Raw genomic sequence first — 22,779 nt, forward strand, 5'->3', positions numbered from 1 at the left:
ATTGAATAGTATACATCTGTTCAGACCGGACTGTTTTAATAATATGGTATATTATATTTTCTATATAATAATTTTATTTAAAATACTTTTTTCATAATTTAATAAAAATATCAATTCAAGGGTTCGTTCGCAGAAATTGATTACGAGTTATTTTACAAAACATGGTGAAAGTTAATTTTATTAAAATATACGTCGATGGGGACATATTAAACAATTATTTCCACTTGTTATCAGATTCTTATACAAAGTGCAATGCAAATCAACCATTAAAAAAAATATATGAATTGTTTTTTCATCATAATTATTAATAAATATTTGTATTGTAGAAAATTAGCAATATTTTTAAAGTATCGATTTTATTAAAAAAAATTTTTCCGGTCATGGGTTACTTTATTTGAATATTTACATTATAATTGCATATTTTAATAAATTTTAAAATCTTATAATTTTATATACACCATTTTTTATTGTTTCGTTTTTCTATATCTTTTAGCGTATCACGTCAATTCGGCGCACGACAATTCGGCGCGGCGACAATTTAACGCGTATCTATTACAGTTGCAATTTATTATATATTACTTAGTATAAAAAAATAAGGATTAAATAGAAATCATTTTGAATGTTGGTCCTATTAATTATTTCTTCATATTTATTTTTACAAAAATCTCAATTTTATTTACTAAATGTGTAATATCAAAAAAATTAACAACCAATATTTACCTATTTCTTTGGTTGACCAATTTACCACATAAGGTATGTTGATTAGTAGCCAATGTTTTGCAAGCCGAGATTTTGGACATAGAAGAAAGAAAGGTTTGGACCTCTATTTCGAATCTTACATATTATTTTGGCTAGAATTTAAATCGACGATTTTTAAAAATAGACCCAGCCATGATCCAAAAAAAATCATATTAAGACTGATTCATTTTTTAGATTTATTAAAAATCTTTAAATTCTATTAATCCTTTTTAAAAAAAATATTATTCTTAGGCTAATTTTTTTTATTATATAAATCAAAAATTAAATGTGTAATATCAAAAAAAATTAACAACCAATATTTATACCTATTTTCTTTTGTTGACCAATTTACTACATAAGGTATGTTGATTAGTAGCCAATGTTATGTAAGCCGTTTTGGGTCTATTTTTAAAAACGGTTGATTAAGATTGTAGCCAAAATAATATGGTAAGCGGAAAATAATTCCCCGGAAAAAAAATCCCGGAAAAAAATTCCCGGAAAATAAATCCCCGGAAATTAATTCCCCGGAAAAAAAATCCCCGGAAATTAATTCCCCGGAAAAAAATCCCCAGGAAAATAATTCCCCGGAAAAAAAATACCCGGAAAATAATTCCCAGGTAAATAATTCTCCGGAAAAAAAATCCCCGGAATAAAATTCCCCTGGAAAATAATTCCCCGGAAAAATTTCCCCACTATACATTGAATTGCTAATGCATTGCTAAACTGCATTGCTAAAAAGCAATCAATCATAATTAATTATAAATCAATCAAAAATTTATTACCCATATTTTTTTAATGATAATTTTTTAAACTTTTTTTAAAATATATTTAAATCATTTTTTTATTATAAATGAAGAATACTGATTAAATGATATAGTATATAATTTTATTTTTATTTAATATTTATTTTTCTAGCTTATTAAAACAAATATACATTTTATTTAATTTTAAAAATTAAAATATATATCCGTAAGAGTGCGTTATATGTTTGAATATGTATCATTTTAGGAAACCGGAATGATGATTGGATAGCACTTTTTTTATATTTGGGTATATATATACATATGAAAAACCTAAAAATTAAAAATTTTTTTAGGTTTCTTTGATGTTTAATGAGTAGGTTTAGAATAGTAAAACAATGGAAATTTTTTAAAGTAAATATTGCTGGCGTTATTTATCAAAATCTCTTCATTTTTGTTTTATACGTGTATATTTACGTGCTAAGCATTATTCTAAAAAATAATTTGATTTGACCGATTGCCGAGTTCAAAACCGACCACTTATTAAATATTTGATTGATCAAATTTGCTATTAAGATAAATTGAAAAATGTTGATTTTTGTTTTATGTATCTATAAATACGTATAAAACATAATTCCAAAAAATATTTTAAAAATATCGTGATTTGACCCGAAAACCGACCGAATGACCAAATACTGCATTGCTGGCGTTATCCATGGAAAAATCTTCATTTTTGTATTATACGCGTATATATATACGTGCTAAGCATTATCCTAAAAAATATTTTGAAAATAATTTGATTTGACTGATTGCCGAGCTCAAAACCCCACTTACTAAATATTCGATTGATAAAATTTACTAGTAATATGATTCGAAAAATGTTCATTTTTTGTTTTATATATCTATAATTACGAGTAAAACATATACGAGTCGGTTATCCGCCAAACCACGATATTTTTAAAATATTTTTTGGGATTATGTTTTATATGTATTTATAGATGTATACAACAAAAATGAACAATTTTCAAATTATATTACTAGTAAATTTGAATCTGGGAAAATAATTCCCCGGAAAAAAAATCCCGTGACCCGGATCTGCTCTGCAGTATTTAATTAAATAGAAATGTTTTTTAAAGTCAAATTTCTTCGAGGATTTGAGATTTTAAATAATAAAACGAAAGTTAAATAAATCTAGTTCACCTTTACACACTTTCATCAACTTTTAGGTATTTATTGAAAAATTATTTTTACACAAATTTTAATCATTTTTTTAGAAATATGATAAAAGGCTTTTCACAGTTTACTGACTCTTAAATAGCGCCCCTTTTTGTTTTTACAAGGATAAGCTATTAAATAATATAATTTTATAAATTTTGTGGCGAAATAGGAAATTAGCAATTCAATCTGATACCCTCTATTTGATAAAAATTATTTTACTGAAGTATTTACCTACTTTAAGAATTTAACTGACTGAATACAAAATCACAATAAAACTTGCAAAATTATATTTTTTACTGCCCAATTTTAATTAAATACTGCCAAAAGTAATGAAAAATGCTGACCACTTTAATCAAAATACATCCAGAGGTGATTATCAGCAGTGAGTATTATATTTTTCTAATCTAACAATTATTATTTTGCTTATGAATTTTTTTCAAAAGTTACAGAAAAGAAATAATTATAATTTTATTAAATGATATATAGAATAATAAATTATATTATTCAAAAGAAACAATTCTAGAACGTATATGTTCTCCAAATGAAGAGAGAAAATTGGGCAAGTCCCTTCTCTCTTCTAAATAATCAAGGCATAAATTTTTTTAAATAGTTTGTTTCGGTGCATAAATACGATTTTTTTGGGAGTGTATGTCCCAATATTCCATTGGCCGATTTTTCCCATATCAACCGCTATTTCCATCCTTATTTTTTCGAGTAGTTCCCATATCTTCGGTTTTTTATTGCCTACAATATGCTTAAATCGGTTATTCCATCCTTCACATACATTGTTTGTTCGATTTTCCCCAGCAATCGTAACATTGAACACATTCCATGTTTCTGGTGAGAACAATGGCTCTACTTGCCTTTGAGAGTTTTTCCCATGTCTCAATTCTCCATTCACATAATTTTTATCAAAATAAAACAATAATTCTTTGTTTTCATCCGATACAATGGTTTTTAAATACTCCATACCTCGTTTGACATCGTGTATAGGTAAGAATGCTAATCCATCGATCATAGCTGCAAATAAGCATAACATTGGATCATTCCGATATGATGATTCTAACCCCAATTCCTGAATCTTTCTATGAGTTGATTGAGTTAGATGATAAAAACATCCTTGGATGTTGATATCTCTACCTAAAAGTTGAAAAAATATAGATTAAAATTATTGTATAGGTTTTATTTAATATTTATGTCTTTATCAATTTTTATTAATTGTACTGTGTGACAAGAAAAATGGGAGAAAAAATAAATAAAAACAAGTTTTGGTGCAGAATTTGACATTGAGTTCGATTTCGTTTTCTAAGTTTTCCCTTCACGTCAAGTTTTAAAAATATTATCGTATAAAGGCAACTTTTCGAAATCTCAAAAATGGTAATACGGATATATTTTAAAAAGTATCAAATGAAAATCCCTGAAAATTGGTGATAGTGTTAGATTTATATTTCCTTATAAATTTATTAATTTTTATAATTTTTTATCGATTGCTTTTTGAGAAAAATGGTAAAGAATTTCGTTTTGGGTACTCTTAAGTTTTCAATTTCAATTCCCGGCAAGAATCGTATAAATATGTTGGCGGACTACTGCTGGAGTATCTTTTTTGAAAATAAATCATCAACTTCATATTCGCGGAAATATATTTAGATTTACCATTAAATGTTTTTAAATTCGATAAATTTTATGTTATTGTTTAATTTGTTTTAAATTCAATAAATTTATTGTATATTACAAGTTAAATCCTATATAATAATGAAGGAGGGGGTGAGACAACGGACCGATAAAAGGTTTATTAAAAGTAAAATATGAGATAGGTTAGCTTAGCATAATTTATTTATTTAAATATGAGAAATGTAACTATTTCATTTAAAATAAATTGTTTGGGAATCGTACCTTGTGCAGTGTAGCGAAGAGAACGAAAGCTACAATAAATATATTAAATGTAAGCTATATTAAAAAAGAATCTAGAAAAATAATTCCCCGGAAAAAAAATCTCCGTTTTTAAGATAATTAAAATTACAAAATTAGGAGAAAAAATTCCCTATAAATATATCAACGAAATAATAATTCAAATAAAATATTTAAAAATTTTGATAAAATTAATTCTGAAGAATTATTAGGATTATGTTTTATACGTATTTATAGATATATAAAACGAAAATCAACATTTTTCAAATTATATTCCTAATAAATTTGGTCAATCGAATATTTAGTGAGTGGTCGGTTTTGAGCTCGGCAATCGGTCAAATCAAATTATTTTCAAAATATTTTTTAGAATAATGCTTAGCACGTAAATATACACGTATAAAACAAAAATGAAGAGATTTTGATAAATAACGCCAGCAATATTTACTTTAAAAAATTTCCATTGTTTTACTATTCTAAACCTACTCATTAAACATCAAAGAAACCTAAAAAAAATTTTTAATTTTTAGGTTTTTCATATGTATATATATACCCAAATATAAAAAAAGTGCTATCCAATCATCATTCCGGTTTCCTAAAATGATACATATTAAAACATATAACGCCCTCTTACGGATATATATTTGTTAATTTTTAAAATTGAATAAAATGTATATTTGTTTTAATAAGCTAGAAAAATAAATTTCTTATTAATAATATTAAATAAAAATAAAATTATATACTATATCATTTAATCAGTATTCTTCATTTATAATAAAAAAATGATTTAAATATATTTTAAAAAAAGTTTAAAAAATTATCATTAAAAAAATATACGTAATAAATTTTTGATTGATTTATAATTGACAATGATTGATTACCTTTTAGCAATGCAGTTTAGCAATGCATTAGCAATTCAATGTATAGTGGGGAAATTTTTTCCGGGGAATTTTATTCCGGGGATTTTTTTTCCGGAGAATTATTTACCTGGGAATTATTTTCTGGCGAATTTTTTTCCGGGGAATTATTTTCCGGGTATTTTTTTTCCGGGGAATTATTTTCCTGGGGATTTTTTTCCGGGGATTTATTTTCCGGGATTTTTTTTTCGGGGAATTATTTTCCGGGATTCAAATAATATATAAGATTAGAGATAGAGGTCAAATCTTTCTTTTTCTTTCTTCTATGCGCAAAATCTCCAGGTTTACATAATATTGGCTATTAATCAACATACCTTATAATGTGGTAAGTTGGTCCATTAAAGAAATAGGTATAAATATTAGTTAATTTTTTCGATATTACACATTTAGTAAATATAATTGAGATTTTTCTAAAAATAAATATGAAGAAATAATAATAATATCAACATTCAAAATGACTTCTATTTAATCATCCTTATATTTTTATACTAAGTAATTTATAATAAATTGCAACTGTAATAGATACGCGCCAAATTGTCGCTGAGCTGAATTATTGCCGCGCCGAATTGTCGTGCGCTGAATTGTCGCTGCGCCGTGACGTGGAACCATCTTTATCTACTAATATGTTTTTTCTTCTCTATTGTCAAACTACCATCATAGTATATTACCTTAATTTTAAAATTTATTTCGGATCGGGTTAAGACCTTGACCAAGGAAACTGACCACAAAATTATTCATCATCATTGAGCACTCATAATTTTTTCAATCCAATTAAAATCATTGCTCCTACATATTTCAAATAGGGTTCATATAAGAATTAGCGATCAATATCCTAAAGTTCGTAACTTTTTTAAGCTTAGATTAGGCAAATTAATCTCTTCATCATAAAAACATTATTATTGAGCAAACATCTTATACATTATTTTATGGGGCCAAAAACTCTAATCAAAAAATTTTATGATTAGGCCATCCCGCGTTGAACTCCTATAAAAATAATGTGTTTGGAAACCGTTATCCTATACGACAAGTTACCTGATCCATCCTATATTATATTTTTAATCATGAAATCCTTTTTCAGAGATAAGTGATTTTTTTAGAAAGCTTTATATAAAGATATAAAGTACAACAATGTAATGAGATTGAACTGTCACCAAAACAATGAATTATTTTATATTTTTGTAATTAACTTCAGTTTATATATCTTTTACAAATCATTATAAATACATCAATTAATCATCATACACAATTAACGAATATATTTAAATACAATTACCTATATTACCAGTTGCCTTTATTTTCAATAATAATTGATTCTTTTTTAGGCTCGATTTGGAACGGAATAAATTGGTATCCATTTTATATAACGGCTAGTACTTTCGTTCCCTACTGTGGGTTGATCCGTACTATCGATTTCAATCTTTTCATATATGATGGTGTCTTTAGTTGTCGAGTCTCATATAGGATCAATGTCTTTGGCTATCGAGTTTTGTATAGAATCAATGTCTTTAACTATCAAGTTTTATAATCAATTTTATCCATTAATGTTATAGTTTCTTCTTCTTTTCCTTCCTCTCTATTTTTTAAACTGGAATCGTCGAACCGATGTTTTAAATAATTAATGTGTCTTCTCCATTAACCTAATTTAGTTAGAATGTCATTGGTTCTGTTCTTTTAACAATGATACCTGGTATCCAAATATCTCTTTTTTCTTTTGCATATATTATCTTATTTATATTAAAAAAAACCTTTATGTATGGATGAGGATAAATTGGTTCTATTTATTGTAAGGGTCCTATGGGTTGAAATTATAATTGAACTTAGTGATTGTTTTGCGGAGTATTTTGATAATTAAAAAGAAAATCATCCTTTCAAATGGTTTGGTTGCCGAAACCCATGGTTTTTGTATCTTTTTAGGATTGTCATGATATATGTTACAATCGTCACAACTTTTTACTTCCATGTCTATGTCATTATTTATACCACCACATATAATCTTTGGCTAAGGATTTGATTTTTCCTGCTCCCAAGTGACCTTCATGTAATGTCGTACATTTTTTCTCGTAGAAGACGGAATTATGATTTTGTTGCTTTTGTAAAGACAATCCTTAATTATACTTAATTCCAATTCAACGTTTTTATAGATATTATTCTTTATAAGCACGTTGTTCTTATCATTTATGACTTGTTTTAATTCAATATCTTTGAAAGTTTCATCACGTATTTGATTAAAATTGATAGGTAAATCCCCAAAGTCATTTATAATTGTGATATTTTCGACAACTTCATTGTAACATTCTTGTGGCAATTTCGAGAGACAATCAGGAACAACATTATATTTACCCGCTTTATACTTTGAAATTATATCCTCCTAATGTTATATTCCACTTCAGGAGTCTTAGGGATAAAGTACTATTATCCTTAAGACCCTTGGTAAAGATGTGAACAAGAGGTTTATGGTTAGTAATAATTGTAAATTTTATGCCGATTAAGTATTCCTGGAACCTCTTTATAGCGAACATAATAGCGAAAGCCTCAAGCTTAATATTGGTATAATTTATTTCGGATTTTAATAAGGTTCTCGACGCGAAAGCTATTGGTTTTTCTTTGCCGTCTTTTTCAGTAACCACATTTAGATGCGTCAGTGGCAATTCCTATAAATAATTCAGGATTAAAATAAGTCAATGCAGGAGGAAGACTAATCAACTTCTTCAGATCATTAAAACTTCTAGAGTGTTCTAAGTTCCAAGCCCATTTTTCTTTGTTGTCGATATTATATAGAGGATCGGCTATTTCTGCAAATTTGTTCAAAAATTTTCTATAGTAGCCAGCCATTCCCAGAAATTTTGATAATTCAGTAGCTGATTTTGGTTATGGCATTTTAATTATTGCTTCAATTATGTCGTGATTAGCATGATTCCCCTTGGCGTCAATATCATGACCCAGGAGAACCTCACTTTATTTTTAAAGAACACACTTTTGTTGAAGTTAGGTACTAACCCAAACGATGATATTCTATAAAACATTTTTTTGTGTTATTTAGGTGAGCTTCATCTTTTTTTCCTGTTATAAGTAAATCATCAATATAAAATATGACATCTTTCATGTCACCGAAGATTTTGTCCATGATCTGTTGGAAGATTGCAGATGAGGACTTTATATTTAAACCAGAGACCTGCAGAGGTACCATTTGCACGGCCCGTCTCGGTTTTAAAATTTTTAGGCCCGGCCCGGCTCGGATATTTTTTAAAAAAATTTTTTACGGCCCGGTGCGGCCCGGATTAAAAAATTTAAAGCCCGGCCCGGCCCGGATTTAAAAATTTAAGGCTCGGCCCGGATATAAGTATATTCCATATTTTATTCAGATATTTAATTACAAATTGATACTATAAAAAATTTGTGCAAATAATATTTTTGAATATAAAAGATTCTATTGTGATTTTTAATTTTTATTTAAAAAATACATGTAAAAAGCTAATATTTTGAGAATATTATATTAAATTTATAAAAATTATAAAACTGTTATTTATAAAAATGAATGAGCATATACTATATTTTATATTGCATTTATAAAAATAAAACTAATATTCATAAAAATGGTAATAATATTTTGAGCATATACTATATTTTATATTGCATTTAAAAAAAATAAAAGTTAATTTATAAAATAATGGAAAATATTTTGAGAATATAATATATTGTATTTACTATTTAATTTATAAAATAAAAATAAATCGCTATTTAAAAAAATGCATGTAAAATAAATATAAATAGTATTTTGAAAATATAATCTAATTGCACAATATTAAATTAATATAATTTTTAACAAAAGAAGATAATTGTATAGGCTAGTAAATTGGTAATATCCCTTGTGCTTAGATATAGTTAAAATATTTCTGCAACTTTTATCAATCTGGACCTGTAAGAAAGCATTTTTAAAATCGATCTTCGTAAATTTCTTTCCTTCTGAAAGTTTAGCTATTAGATCATTAATTCGTGGGTGGATATCTGAAATCTTCTAGAGCTGGGTTTACGGTGTCCTTAAAATCAGCGCAAAGTCTAATGCTCCCATCATCTTTGTAGACGGCGGTAATAGGACTTGCTCATCATATTCACAAGCTCAATAATTTTATCATGTATCCATTTTTTAAGTTCTTTGCCCACAAGATCAATTTTTGAATAAGGTATACGTCTAGGTGGTATAATTTTAGATTGTACATCTCTTCTTAAATGTAACTTGACACTTGCTTTGTTAATTGGACCGTTAGTCAATTTGGATTCGCACTCATTAATCAATTTTTTAATTTCATTATCGTAATTTGTCAATATTTACTATAAATTTTTTAAAATATTTTTGAAGGCGTTAATCCATGTACGTCCCAACAGACTCAACTACTACCGCTTGTAAATATTTTGAGATACCTTCATAAGTCACTTTAACTTGCGTAATGCCTATGATCTTAATTAAATTTCCATCATAGGCGCAGGGGCGTCTCTAGCCTTTACAATCTCAGGGGGCTCAACTAAAAATAATTTATAGGGGGTAGAGTGGGGGGTGCAAAGCCCTTCATACTCCCATTCTTGCAGGCCTTCGGCCGGGTTTTTTATTATATATTATACTTTTTTAAAATTTGCTCCCTCTGAACAATTATTATGAATTTTATATTTTGTCATTTATTATATTATGCATACAAAATAAATTAGCATATAAATCATTAAAATAATCAGGGTTGGGCAAATTTTCAGAAAATTGTATTCAGATACAGATACTTTATAAAATTTTGTATTTAAGATACTAGATACTTTAGAAAAATTTCAATAAGATACAAGATACTTGTATTTTTTTAAAAAAAAGTATCTAAGATACAAGATACTTTTTTAAAAAACTTTAAATAGTCAAAATCAAAATGTATAGAGCTTTATTTTCTTATCTATAATATAAATTTATAAAAAAATATTTAAAATAAATTGTAGAAAATAACAAATTTATTATAAAAGATAATGCGATATTCCATTTAATTATTATATAATTAGTAAATAATAATAAATTAGCATCATAAATCAGCATTATTTTTTAATATTATTAATTTTTCGTTCAATCTTTGACGATTTGGTCTATTAACCATATTAGCAAAGCTAAATAATCTTTCAACGGGGGCTGAGGAGGGTAATATTGTGTTATATTTAATAAATATTTCTTTTATATATTTATAACTATTTAACATATTTATAATCCACCTGTCATCTTTCATATAATTTAGGACCTCTATTTCAATATCATTTATTGAATTATTAGAATTGTATGTGGTACTTTTAAGGCAAAAGTAATCATCATCTTCATCACATCAATTGAAGATTTTGTTGAAGTATTAATTTCAATATTATTTTTAAAAACAATTAAAACTTCATGTAATAAAAAATCCTGAAGGTTTTTTTTTTTTCACCATCAATCCAACGATTTTTAAAATAGGGATGAGAAATAGTTACCAAAAATGCACTTTTAAAATTGTTATCAAAATTATATATATTTTTATATTTTTTTATTTAAATAATTTTCTATGGCAACAGCTAATGGTTTGCAAAATTGTAGATTGGTTTGAATTAAATCTGTAATTTTTTTTAACGACATTTAAAATTGGAGCTGATTCTCCATAATAGCAATTGATTTCACTCTGTATTTTGTCAATCGCTATAGCCAATGGGGCCATTATATTGCAATATTCTTCTAAATATTGAATTTCAATATCTCTTAATTTAGGAAATTCTAATTTTTGACATAATTTAGGAAGTTCGCCTTTAAATTTTAATAAACTATGAAGACTATCATACAAACTATTCCATCTAGTGCAACAAGGTGTAACTAATTGTTTTCCTAAAACTGCTTTGATAAGTTCTGCAGTTTTAGGCCTATTATTTGCATTCCAAGTACATTTAGCTATTGCAGATGAATTTTAGAAATGTTAGGAGAATCCTTAATAGCTCTCTCGACATCTGTTGTGGCAATTAGACTTATAGTATGGCACAAACAACGAATGTGTTGAGGCAATGTTATTGAGGCTTTTTTAGACCCTTAAATAAACAAATAAATAATTTTATTTGAATAAAATTTTTTACTAAATTTACAATATCATAATAAATTTTAAAGAAGTATTAAATAATACTTTCATGATTTCGAATTCTATACATTCATCATCATTGATGTCAAAGTCATTCTCTACAGCTTCTATAGAATATCCAAACTCCTTGAAAGCTTTCTTAAAGTTAGAGCCGTTATCTGTAATAGTTGCTATAACTTTTTCGTCAATACCAAAGTCACGATGAATTTCTTTATTATGATCATCTTGAAGTACTTCAAAAAATTTGCCATTAAGTATGCTTAGTTTAAATTTATTGTTGTAATTTTCGGTTGAAGAATCATCTGAAGACGATGATAAACATATTATTCTATTTTCTTCTTCCATAATTTTAAAATAGACAGATATAAAACGATTCAAATATGCTAGTTCTAATTGTTAGCAAATTGCTATATGACGACCAACGTCATATATCAAAAATTATCTTAAAATATCTAAATTTTGATTAAATTTTTCATTTAAATCTTAAAACAATATCATTTAAAATTTTAATACTATTTAAATTAACCAATATAAATTTTTTTTAAAGTTTCTGTATCTTTTTTAATACAAAGTTGGTTAAGATACAAATACTTTTAAATAATATGTATCTTAGATACTGGATACAAGATACTTTCCAAAAATTTTATAAAATCTATTTATTACAGTATAAAATATTTTCGATTACTGATTTAAAAAAATTTTACGTCTAAAGAATTGCAAGTGATAAAAGATTAATTAATTCATACATATGCCTCAATTGATAATTGTTTTTAAAAACCACATAATAATATAATTCTTAGCAACATACATTGTCATGAAACTAATAAAACTCTCTGCTACCATTTTAGACAATGTTTTATAAAATGGACTAATAAGGAAAATTTTATAGGCCTAGCCAAATAAACAATTCTCAAAGAAGAGATTATAAACGACCATCATAAAACTATATGGTGGTTAGAGCTTCCTCTTAGATGATATGATGGAAGCTAGATAAGTAATCGAGAAAATTATTGTGAGATATTAAATTTCTAAAAGATTATCTTCCATTTTTAATAATATATAAACGACTACACAGTTGACCATTATTGCATATAAAATATGCATTCATATGATCTCAGCAACTATAGTAATAATCTTAACTTACATTGCCACACAAATGATAGATGCCGGTTAATTTGCAGTCATAACTATGACACTCACGATGTAACTCATAGAATTTATTATGTTATATAAATAGATAAAACAAAAACACTAAAAATCTTTAGAAGAAATTATGTAAATATATTGAAGCCTTAAGTTATTTACACGGCAAGGATTCTATATTAGAAATGAAACATTTTAACCAGAGTGATATGATGAAAGCAATTAAAATTTTATATATTATTATCTCACCACATCGAGTTGGTATATTATATCTTAAAATAATAGTAATTTGTAATAATATCAAAAATATACTCGAAATTTAACTCGAAACTGTTTTTCAAATAAGAAAAAAAATAGCTTTCTTAAAAACACATAAAAAAAGAGAAGAAAATATATCTAATTTTTAATGTCCATTGTGGGATAAATAATAAGAGTTTAATCTTTAATAATATTTTTAAATATAAATAGATGGCGTTAAAGAATTGAATGCAAATTGTTACTTATATTTATTATCAAAAGCATTTAATAGTAAAATTTATTAAAATATTAACTGTAATATTTTATATAACTGTCAAATACTTATGTAAAAGTGGCATTTTACCTAATATTTTATAAACAATTATATATAATAGGGAATTATAAACTATATGTCTACTTTTTTATAAAGACAATCTACTATACTTATTTGGACCTTGAAATTATTTTTAGGAAGAGGCATGGTAATTAAATTTAAAAATGAATAATATAGGTGATTTGTGATTTTGCACTCGGCTAATTACAATATAAAATTTGTTAATTTTAAATTAATAAATGATTATATTTATTTAATTAGGGTTATATAATAATTTGAAATAAAGGTCAATTAAGCTTCAATTGTTAATGCTAAATTAATAGAGTGATATTGATATTCTATTTTTAACACAGAATTTGATTGCAAGCTGTCATAGTAAAAATATAATTTATATGTATTAATAATGTAATAATTAAAATAGTATTCATTTAATAAAAATTTAGATAGTCTTATTAATTTTTAAATAATAAAATTAAATATATATTACGCAATAGAATTATAAAAGAAATCGTTCAGGAGGCCAATCAAAACAATTTATTTTTAGTTCAATGGCATATTAAGGAGCTATTAAAAAAAAATCCTTCAGGGGGCTATTCAAATTTTTCAGGGGGCTCACGCCCCTGCGCGCCTCTCCCTAATGACGCCACTGCATAGGCGGTAAGTTGTAACTCGGATCTTTTAACATCTCTAATACCAAGTTTTTTTAGCCAATTCATGAGGTATAATGGTGTATTTGGAACCCGTGTCGACTTGCATGGTTGTTATAATATCATTTACTTTTAAGGTAGTCATAAATACCTTATTTTTATCATTAAGCATGTCCCCAGATAAATTGTTAATGTTAAAATCGTTATCATCTTTATTTTTTGTAGAGTCAACTTTTTAACAATTTCTTCAATATTCATATTATGGTAGTTGTTGTCAGGGTTTCGAACCGAACCGCCAAACCGGAATGAACCGTTATGATTTTCTGAACCGCAACCTTAATAGAAAATATAAAAAGAGCGAACCGAACCGTTATAAATATTTTGAACCGGTTCAAAACGGTTTTAAAAAATAATTAATTTTAAATTATTAACCTAAATTTGAAATTTTAATTTTCCTTGGGGGAATTTTTAAAATTTGGTGATTTCTTTTCAAATTAAATATTTTTATATTATCAACATTATTTATCAATTAATACCAAGTTTATTGTTTTTTTCTTTAAATACTTATTTTATTAGAGAATAGGCTAATTATCTGTTAATTAGATAAGATATCTTAAAATCACACATAATTATTCTTGGCTAAATTAACAGGTTATATATATAAGTTATTAATAAGCTTTTATAATAATACTTACTAATAGTTTAGGAAAAAATTAAATAAATCTACTATTAATAACTAACATCTAATAGAAATCAGTACTTTTACATTCATTTTTATATAATATGGTTTATTTTTTATCTCATTATAAAAACTTGGATCATAGAATTTAAATGACAATAAATAAAATGGTCAGCAATATTTTAATGATATGATAATTTTTTATTTATAATCATATTGTTTTTTTAAATTCAGAATTCTAATATTTATTTAAGTCATTATAAATTATTTATTATTAAAATAATATTTTTAACATTTGAAGAAGGAGAGATCGCCAGAAAACATCTTTGTAAAACTTGGAACTTGATACAAAGTCTAAATAATCAGAATATTGAAATTCTAAATACTATGCCTACGTGTTCGCATTCGAAAGATAATTTAGATGATGATTTTGAAGATATATTAAAGTGGCATAAAAGTCTTAATATGAATAATTCTCAGGGCATAGAAAATTATAATAAATGTATAGAAATAAAATATATAATTCGGTCATTTGATAATATAGAGAGATTAGAAAAAGATACTAATCTTTTGAATTATTGGGGAAATGTAAAGAATAGTATGCCAGAACTTTATAAGTTAGCTATAAATGTGCTGGCAGTTCCAGCTATGCAGGTATCCGTAGAAAGAGCATTTTCTAGCCTTAAGTTTATATTCTCTGCACAGAGAACTAAATTAAATCCTGAAATATTAGAAAATATTTTAGTCATCCGTTCTAATTCTCTTTTTAAACATAAATAGTATACCTTTTATTATATTTATGTGTTATTTTATTCATCATTGTATTTACACATGTTTGTTTTTATCTTATTTATTTATGAAATAAAAAAAATTAATTTGTCTAATTTGTATTTACTAAGTTTAATAAATATTAGATTATCATGGTTAAATTAAATAAGAAATTATAAATTGAAAAGATTTTTCTCTAAAATTAATATATACATGGTTAATGATTAATTTCTTTTTAAATCAAATTTATAAAAACCGGAACAAACCGAAATGAACCATTATAAATTATAAACCGAACTGAACCGATATGAATTTTTTTAAAAAAAACAGAAATGGAACAAAACCTTTATAAAATTTTAAACTAAAAACCGGAACAAACCGAACCGTTATGCTTAACGGTTCGAAACCCTGGTTGTTGTTATATTATTTGCTTTCTCTGATTTCGCTACCTCTATAATCATTTGAATTATTACTATAGGATTGGTAATTTGCGTTTCGATTACAATATTGGATCTGTTTCCTCTGATTATTATCATGCCATGTATTATTATTATTTCTACCGTAATTAGATTGATTATTATTGTTGTAGCGATACTTGTTGTAGTTATAGTTATTATAATTATCATGGTATCCAGTGGCGTGGCTAGGGGGGGGGAGGGGGGGGGGGGGGGGGGCTCGAGCCCCCTGAAGAGTTTGAATAGCCCCCTGAAGCAAAAAAATTTTTTAATGGTTCCTTAATATCCCCTTGAGCTAAATATAAATGTTTTTAATTGCATTCTGAATAATTTCTTTTATAATTCTATTGAGTAATATATAGATTTAATTTTATTAAAAAATTAATAAGACTATTTTAATTTAATTAAATTAAAACTATTTTAATTATTAGATAAGATTATTACATATAAATTATACTGTCAGCTTGCAATCAAATTCTATGTTAAAAATATAACAATATCACTCACTAAATATTAATTTAGCATTAACAGTTGCTTAATTGACTTTTATTATTTAAATTAATATATAACCCTAATTAAATAAATATAATCATTTATTAATTGAAAAATAATAATTTAATATTTTAGCCGAGTTAAAAATCACTAATCAACTATATTATTGATTTTTAAATATAATTATCATGTCTCTTCCTAAAATCATTTTCAAGGTCCAAATCCAAATAAGTATAAGAGATTTATTTATAAAAAGTAAGTAGACATATAGTTTATAATCCTCTATTACATATAATTTTTTATAAAATATTAAGTAAAATGCCACTTTTACAGACGTATCTGACATATATAATATATTACAGCTAATATTTTAAAAATTTACTAATAAATGCTTGATAATAAGTATAAGTAATAATTTGCTTACAAATATTTAACGCTATCTATTTATTTACAATATAATCATACAATGGATGTAATAAATTAGATATCTTTTCTACTCTTTTTTACGTATTTTTAGGAAGCTAATTTTTTCTTCTTCGGAATATAGATTTGAGTTAAATTTTTAATACGAATATATTTTCAATATTATACAAACTACTATTATTTTAAGATATAATATACCAACTAGAGATGGTGCGACATTAATATATAAAAAATTAATTGCTTTCATGATATCAATCTGGTTCTTATTTTGTACTTACAAAATGTTTCATTTCTAATATGTCATTTTTGCCGTGTAAATAACTCAAGGCTTCAATATATTTGCAAATTTCTTCTAAAGGTTTTTAGTGTTTTTGTTTTATCAATTTATTTAACAGAATAAATTCTGATATGGGTTACCATCGTGAGTGTCATGCCTAGGACTGCAAATTAACTATCATCTATTATTTGTGTGGCTATGTAATTTAAGATTATTACTACAGCTGCTGAGAGCATATGATGGCATATTTTAGATAAGCAATAATGGTCAACTGTGTAGTCGTTTATATATCATTAAAAATGGAAGATAATCTTTTAGAAATTTAATATTTCTCGATTACTTATCTAGCTTCCATCATGTCATCTAAGAGGAAACTCTAACCACCGGTATCGGTCCGATCCGTTTGTCTGTCTTTTGTCATTGTACCATTTCGCTTAAAAATTTCGAAATATTTCTTAGAAAAAGTCTTTACTTCAATATTGAATTTGTGTTTATCTCCTTAAAGGAAAAGGTAATTGTTTTAATTAAAATTTTTACATATTAATATTTTAAAGTATTTACTTCAATACTGTAATTTTGGTTATCTCATTAATTTACATCAATATTGTATATTTGTTTATCTCCTTAAAGGAAAAGGTAATTGTTTTAATTAAAATTTTTACATATTAATATTTTAAAGTATTTACTTCAATACTGTAATTTTGGTTATCTCATTAATTTACATCAATATTGTATATTTGTTTATCTCCTTAAAGGAAAATGTAATTGTTTTAATTAAAATTTTTACATGTTAATATTTTAAAGTATTTACTTCAATACTGTAATTTTGGTTATCTCATTAATTTACATCAATATTGTATATTTGTTTATCTCCTTAAAGGAAAAGGTAATTGTTTTAATTAAAATTTTTACATATTAATATTTTAAAGTATTTACTTCAATACTGTAATTTTGGTTTTCATTAATTTACATCAATATTGTATATTTGTTTAATATCTGTTTATCTCCTTAAAGGCAAAGGTAATTGTTTTAATTAAAATTTTTACATATTAATATTTTAAAGTATTTACTTCAATACTGTTATTGTGGCAATCTTAAATAATAATACCAACTTCATACCGAAAGTCCTTATAAATGTAAAATTTATTATATCTGTACTTCTCCAACCTGCCATGGTAGAGGATTTACATTAAATAATGTATTTACTCTGACAGCAGAATGCAATGGTAAATTATTTAATATGCAAGATTTTAATATACAAGATGTAATTTATTATTTTCTAGATATTTGCAAGTACTTGACTGCAAGAAGAGGAAGTATTTTACAATATAATATGAAAATCAAATTAATATATTTTTCCTTAAGTATCATTGGGAAGAAATGAAGATAATGTGACTTCTGTGAATATTCATGAACAAGAAGATGGAAGTGCTGTGGGGATTTCTGGGATCCTTGAAGAAGGTCCGGAGTCAATATCCTCGATGATTAATCCTATTCGAGAAGATGCTGATTTTGGTTAATCAAAATTTTGTTAATATATTTTCTTTTTAATTTTATCATAGTTAATCAAAATTTTGTTAATATATTTTCTTTTTAATTTTATCATAATTAATCAAAAATATATTTTTCCTTAAGAATCGATGGGTAGAAATGAAGATAATGTTACTTCTGTGAATATTCATGAACAAGAAAATGGAGGTGCTGTGGGGATTTCTGAGATCCTTGAAGAAGGTCCGGAGTCGATATCCTCGATGATCAATCCTATTCGAGAAGATGCTGATTTTGGTTAATCAAAATTTTGTTAATATATTTTCTTTTTAATTTTATCATAGTTAATCAAAATTTTGTTAATATATTTTCTTTTTAATTTTATCATAATTAATCAGAAATATATTTTTCCTTAAGAATCGATGGGTATGAAGAGATTGTGACTTCTGTGATTAATCATGAACAAGAGGATGGAGAGGATGATCTCCATGTTTTACCATTTTTGGACGAAAGTTTTATAGATGAAGAAGTTGTAATCGATATCTCCATTGCAGCTGATAGCTCTGTAACTTTACCAATATCAGTTAATAACATTTAATTCTCATATTTAAATGTAGAACAGCCATATAATTTTATTTTTTCCCAAAAAAAACGTAATTTGTTATATTCAAATAAATTTCTATATGTTCATCATAAATTTGGAATTTTATTTATATGTAGACTAAGTCATTGTACGGCAAGAGGTACATTATTAAATATGCAGTTTACATTGACACATATTCACAACCATCCTTTTGAATCTGAGGAAGAGCATTATGCAATTTTAGTAACTATGAATAAACTTAAAGAACAAATTCGAGCGTACCCCTATCAAAGCAAAGGTAAAACATATAATCAAGGTTAAATTAATATTTTTACTTAATTTTTTTTATTTAATTTAGATAGCCTAATATACCATTCTTACATTAGGATTTTGTCATGCTAAATTAAATTTGTTAATTGAAATATTTTTATCCTGTGTTGGTAAAAGGTATCCAAGTTTTTTAATTACTATATTAAGGTCTAAAATCTCAGTATTTGAACAAATAGATTTAATATTGTCAAACACATCAGATAAATTAGCAAGTAAAGTATTTACTTTAACGGAGTCCGATGATGTGCTGAAAAAGTAGTCAAGTACCCTTTCTATGTAAACCTCAGTCAGTGGTCCAATAAGCTTAGGAAACTTATAAGGTGTATAATATTTTATATCCGTTTATTATTATCTTTTTTTATAAAATATTACGTTAACATATTATATATTAAACAAAAATGTTGTTAATGTGTGTTTTCGTAATATAAAAAATGATGTTGTTCAAATCTTCACAAATATGCATCTTATTTGCACGAATTCGGAATCGTTGTATGCAAAAAACTTACCATTTAAGGCCTCATAGTAACGTAACATCTCCTTCAAGTTATAAAACTCGAAGAATATCTCCATGAACGGGTCCTCTCGTATATTGTACATCAGAATTCTCGGAAATACATAAAAATTTTATAATAAAATGTTATTAAAAGTTTTTACATAGGAATTATAGAAAATTATTTTTTATTTTATGTTTTTACATGTAAACATTAAATCTCACTATGATAAAAAAATGGAAGAGAAAAAAATTCAAAAAAAATGTATAGATAAATGGTGAGTATTTTTTTACCATTCCGGGGTACCATGTAAGAATAATACGTATATTCGTTCCGTAATAATTTATTTCGATCTCTATTCATTTTCTGCAAACATTTACAATATATCTCTATTTTCTATCTAAAAATTAGAATATAAACAAAAAAACGTGAAATAAAATGTAAAGTACATATTAAAAGAACTAGTTAAATAAGTATTTTTTACAAAATAAAAGAATAATCTACACAATAAAATAAGACGAGGTTAAATCGTTATTCAACACCCCTTGAACTAAAAATAATTTTTTTTTAATTGCCCACGATTTCTTTTATAATTCTATTGAGTAATATATAGATTTAATTTTATTATTTAAAAATTAATAAAACTATCTAATTTTTATTAAATGAATACTATTTAATTATTAATTCTGTGTTAAAAATATATCAATATCACTCACTAAATATTAATTTAGCATTAACAGTTGAAGCTTAATTGACTATTATTATTTAAATTATTATATAACCCTAATTAAATAAATATAATCAATTATTAATTGAAAACTAACAAATTTAATATTGTAATTAGCCGAGTTCAAAATGACCAATCAACTGTATATTTATTTTTAAATTAAATTATCATACCTATTCCTAAAATTATTTTCAAGGTCCAAATAAGTATAAGAGATTTCTTTATAAAAAGTAAGTAAATAGATATATAGTTTATAATCCTCTATATATACAGTTGGTTATAAAATATTAGATAAAATGTCACTTTTATAAACGTATTTGACAGTTATTTAATTACAGTTAAATTATAATAAATTCTAATAAATGCTTTTAATAATAAATATTGTAACAATTTGCATTCAAGTATTTAACGCCATCTATTTAGTTAAAAATAATTAAATTAAACATTTTATTATTCATCCTACAATGGATGTAATGAATTAGATATCTTTTCTTTTCTTTTTTTTACTGTTTTTAGCTATTTATCTCATTTTCGAATAACAATTTTGAGTTAAATTTTTAATACAAGTGTATTTTTGATATTATTACAAACTACTATTATTTTAAGATACAATATACCATTTAGAGGTGGTGCGACAATACTATATAGAATCTTAATTTCATCATATCATTCTGGTCCTTATTTTATAGGTATAAAATATTTCATTTCTAATATGGCATCCTTGCCGTGTAAATAACTCAATATGAATAATTATTTCTTCCAAAATTTTTAGTGTTTTTATTTTATCAATTTATTTAATATAATAAATTCTGATATTAGTTTACATCGTGAGAGTCACGGCTATGACTGCAAATTAACCAGCATCTATTATTTGTGTTTATGTAATTTAAGATTATTACTACAGCTTCTGAGAGCATATGATTGCATATTTTAGATAAACAATAATAGTCAACTGTGTAGTCGTTTATATATCATTAAAAATGGAAGATAATCTTTTAGAAATTTAATATCTCACAATAATTTTCTCAATTATTTATCTAGCCATCATGTCATCCTAAGAGGAAGCTCTAACCACCATATAGTTTTATGATTTGGATCGGTCGTTTATCTCTTCTTCAATAATTGTTAATTTGGTTTAGGCTTATAAATTTTTCCTTATTAGTCCATTCTATAAAACATTGTCTAAAATGGTAACAGAAGTTTAGTTTCATAACCTTTTGTCAATGTAAGTTGCTTAGATTATATTATTGCATTATGTGGTTTTAAAAACTATTATCAATCGAGGCATATGTATGAATAAATTAACCTTTTTTATCACTTGTAATTCTTTAGACGCAAATTTTTTTATATCAGCAATGGAAAATATATTTTACTGTAATAAATAGATTTTGTATAAAAAATATTATTTTTAGAAATGTCTTGTATTGTTTTAATTATTTATATGGATTTTGTAATAAATGACAAAATATTAACAAAATGGGGGGGGGGGGCGAAGCCCTCCATAAGATTTTATTTAGTTAAGCCCCCTTAAATTGTAAAGGCTAGCGACGCCCCTGAGTCGCAGCGTTAAAATAAAAGGACAGACTTTGACCATTGAGGGGCATAATGGAGAAGAGGATATGATGGGGAAAGTAACCTGGTTACTGGTTCAGGAGTTAATCAAAGGGTGGACGAGAGCCAAGGGAAAATTCTAGGGGAAGGAGATTGGAAATAAGACAAAGTTTTGAGCCTCGAGGGAGAGGAGTAATGAGTTGTTATAATTGTGGTAAACCAGGTCATATGCTCAGGGATTGCCGTGAGCAAAATGCTTTAGTTGTGGGAAGCTTGGACATATTGCCCCTTATTGTACAGGTAAGCAAGAGAGATTGAGATGTTCGGGTTGTGGTCGATTTGGGCATAATAAGGAAGAGTGTAATACGAGCAATTACAACAACAGAAGCGGTTTTCCACAGAGAGGGATGGATCTGAATGCTCTAGGACGAATGAGCGGGAGAAAATGGAAGGAGTTCGTGCAGTCAATGTTAATGAAGCGGGGGAGAAAAATATGGAATGTTTTCGATACCGAAAGGGTGGG

At 25.8% G+C, this 22,779-nt stretch overlaps 1 protein-coding gene and 1 long non-coding RNA gene across 5 annotated transcripts in view; both read left to right on the plus strand.

Moving 5' to 3' along the window:
* LOC135923594 (DNA polymerase kappa-like) overlaps positions 1 to 10,155 on the plus strand; it is a 72,493-nt gene extending 62,338 nt beyond the window's left edge. Inside the window, exons 13-15 of one of the 4 annotated variants that reach the window (XR_010571264.1) lie at positions 121 to 164; positions 6,841 to 7,034; positions 9,876 to 10,155. Coding sequence is in view for 3 of the 4 variants with exons in the window: in XM_065458664.1 (XP_065314736.1) it covers positions 121 to 175 (55 nt within the window). In the remaining variant the exon portion in view is untranslated. Of the gene's footprint in view, positions 1 to 120; positions 585 to 6,840; positions 7,035 to 9,875 lie in introns of those variants that run through there. The other 3 variants (XM_065458664.1, XM_065458545.1, XM_065458467.1) reach the window with 3 other exon arrangements.
* Positions 10,156 to 18,224: 8,069 nt separating this feature from the next.
* On the plus strand, positions 18,225 to 18,595 carry LOC135922647 (uncharacterized). Its single transcript, XR_010570982.1, has 3 exons — positions 18,225 to 18,312; positions 18,370 to 18,402; positions 18,452 to 18,595. It is a non-coding gene; the product is annotated as an uncharacterized LOC135922647 (long non-coding RNA).
* The last annotated feature ends 4,184 nt before the right edge of the window (positions 18,596 to 22,779 follow it).

This window comes from Gordionus sp. m RMFG-2023, chromosome 1 (genome assembly GCF_954871325.1).
Source record: "Gordionus sp. m RMFG-2023 chromosome 1, tfGorSpeb1-WG-v2, whole genome shotgun sequence".
Taxonomy (NCBI): domain Eukaryota; kingdom Metazoa; phylum Nematomorpha; class Gordioida; order Chordodea; family Parachordodidae; genus Gordionus; species Gordionus sp. m RMFG-2023.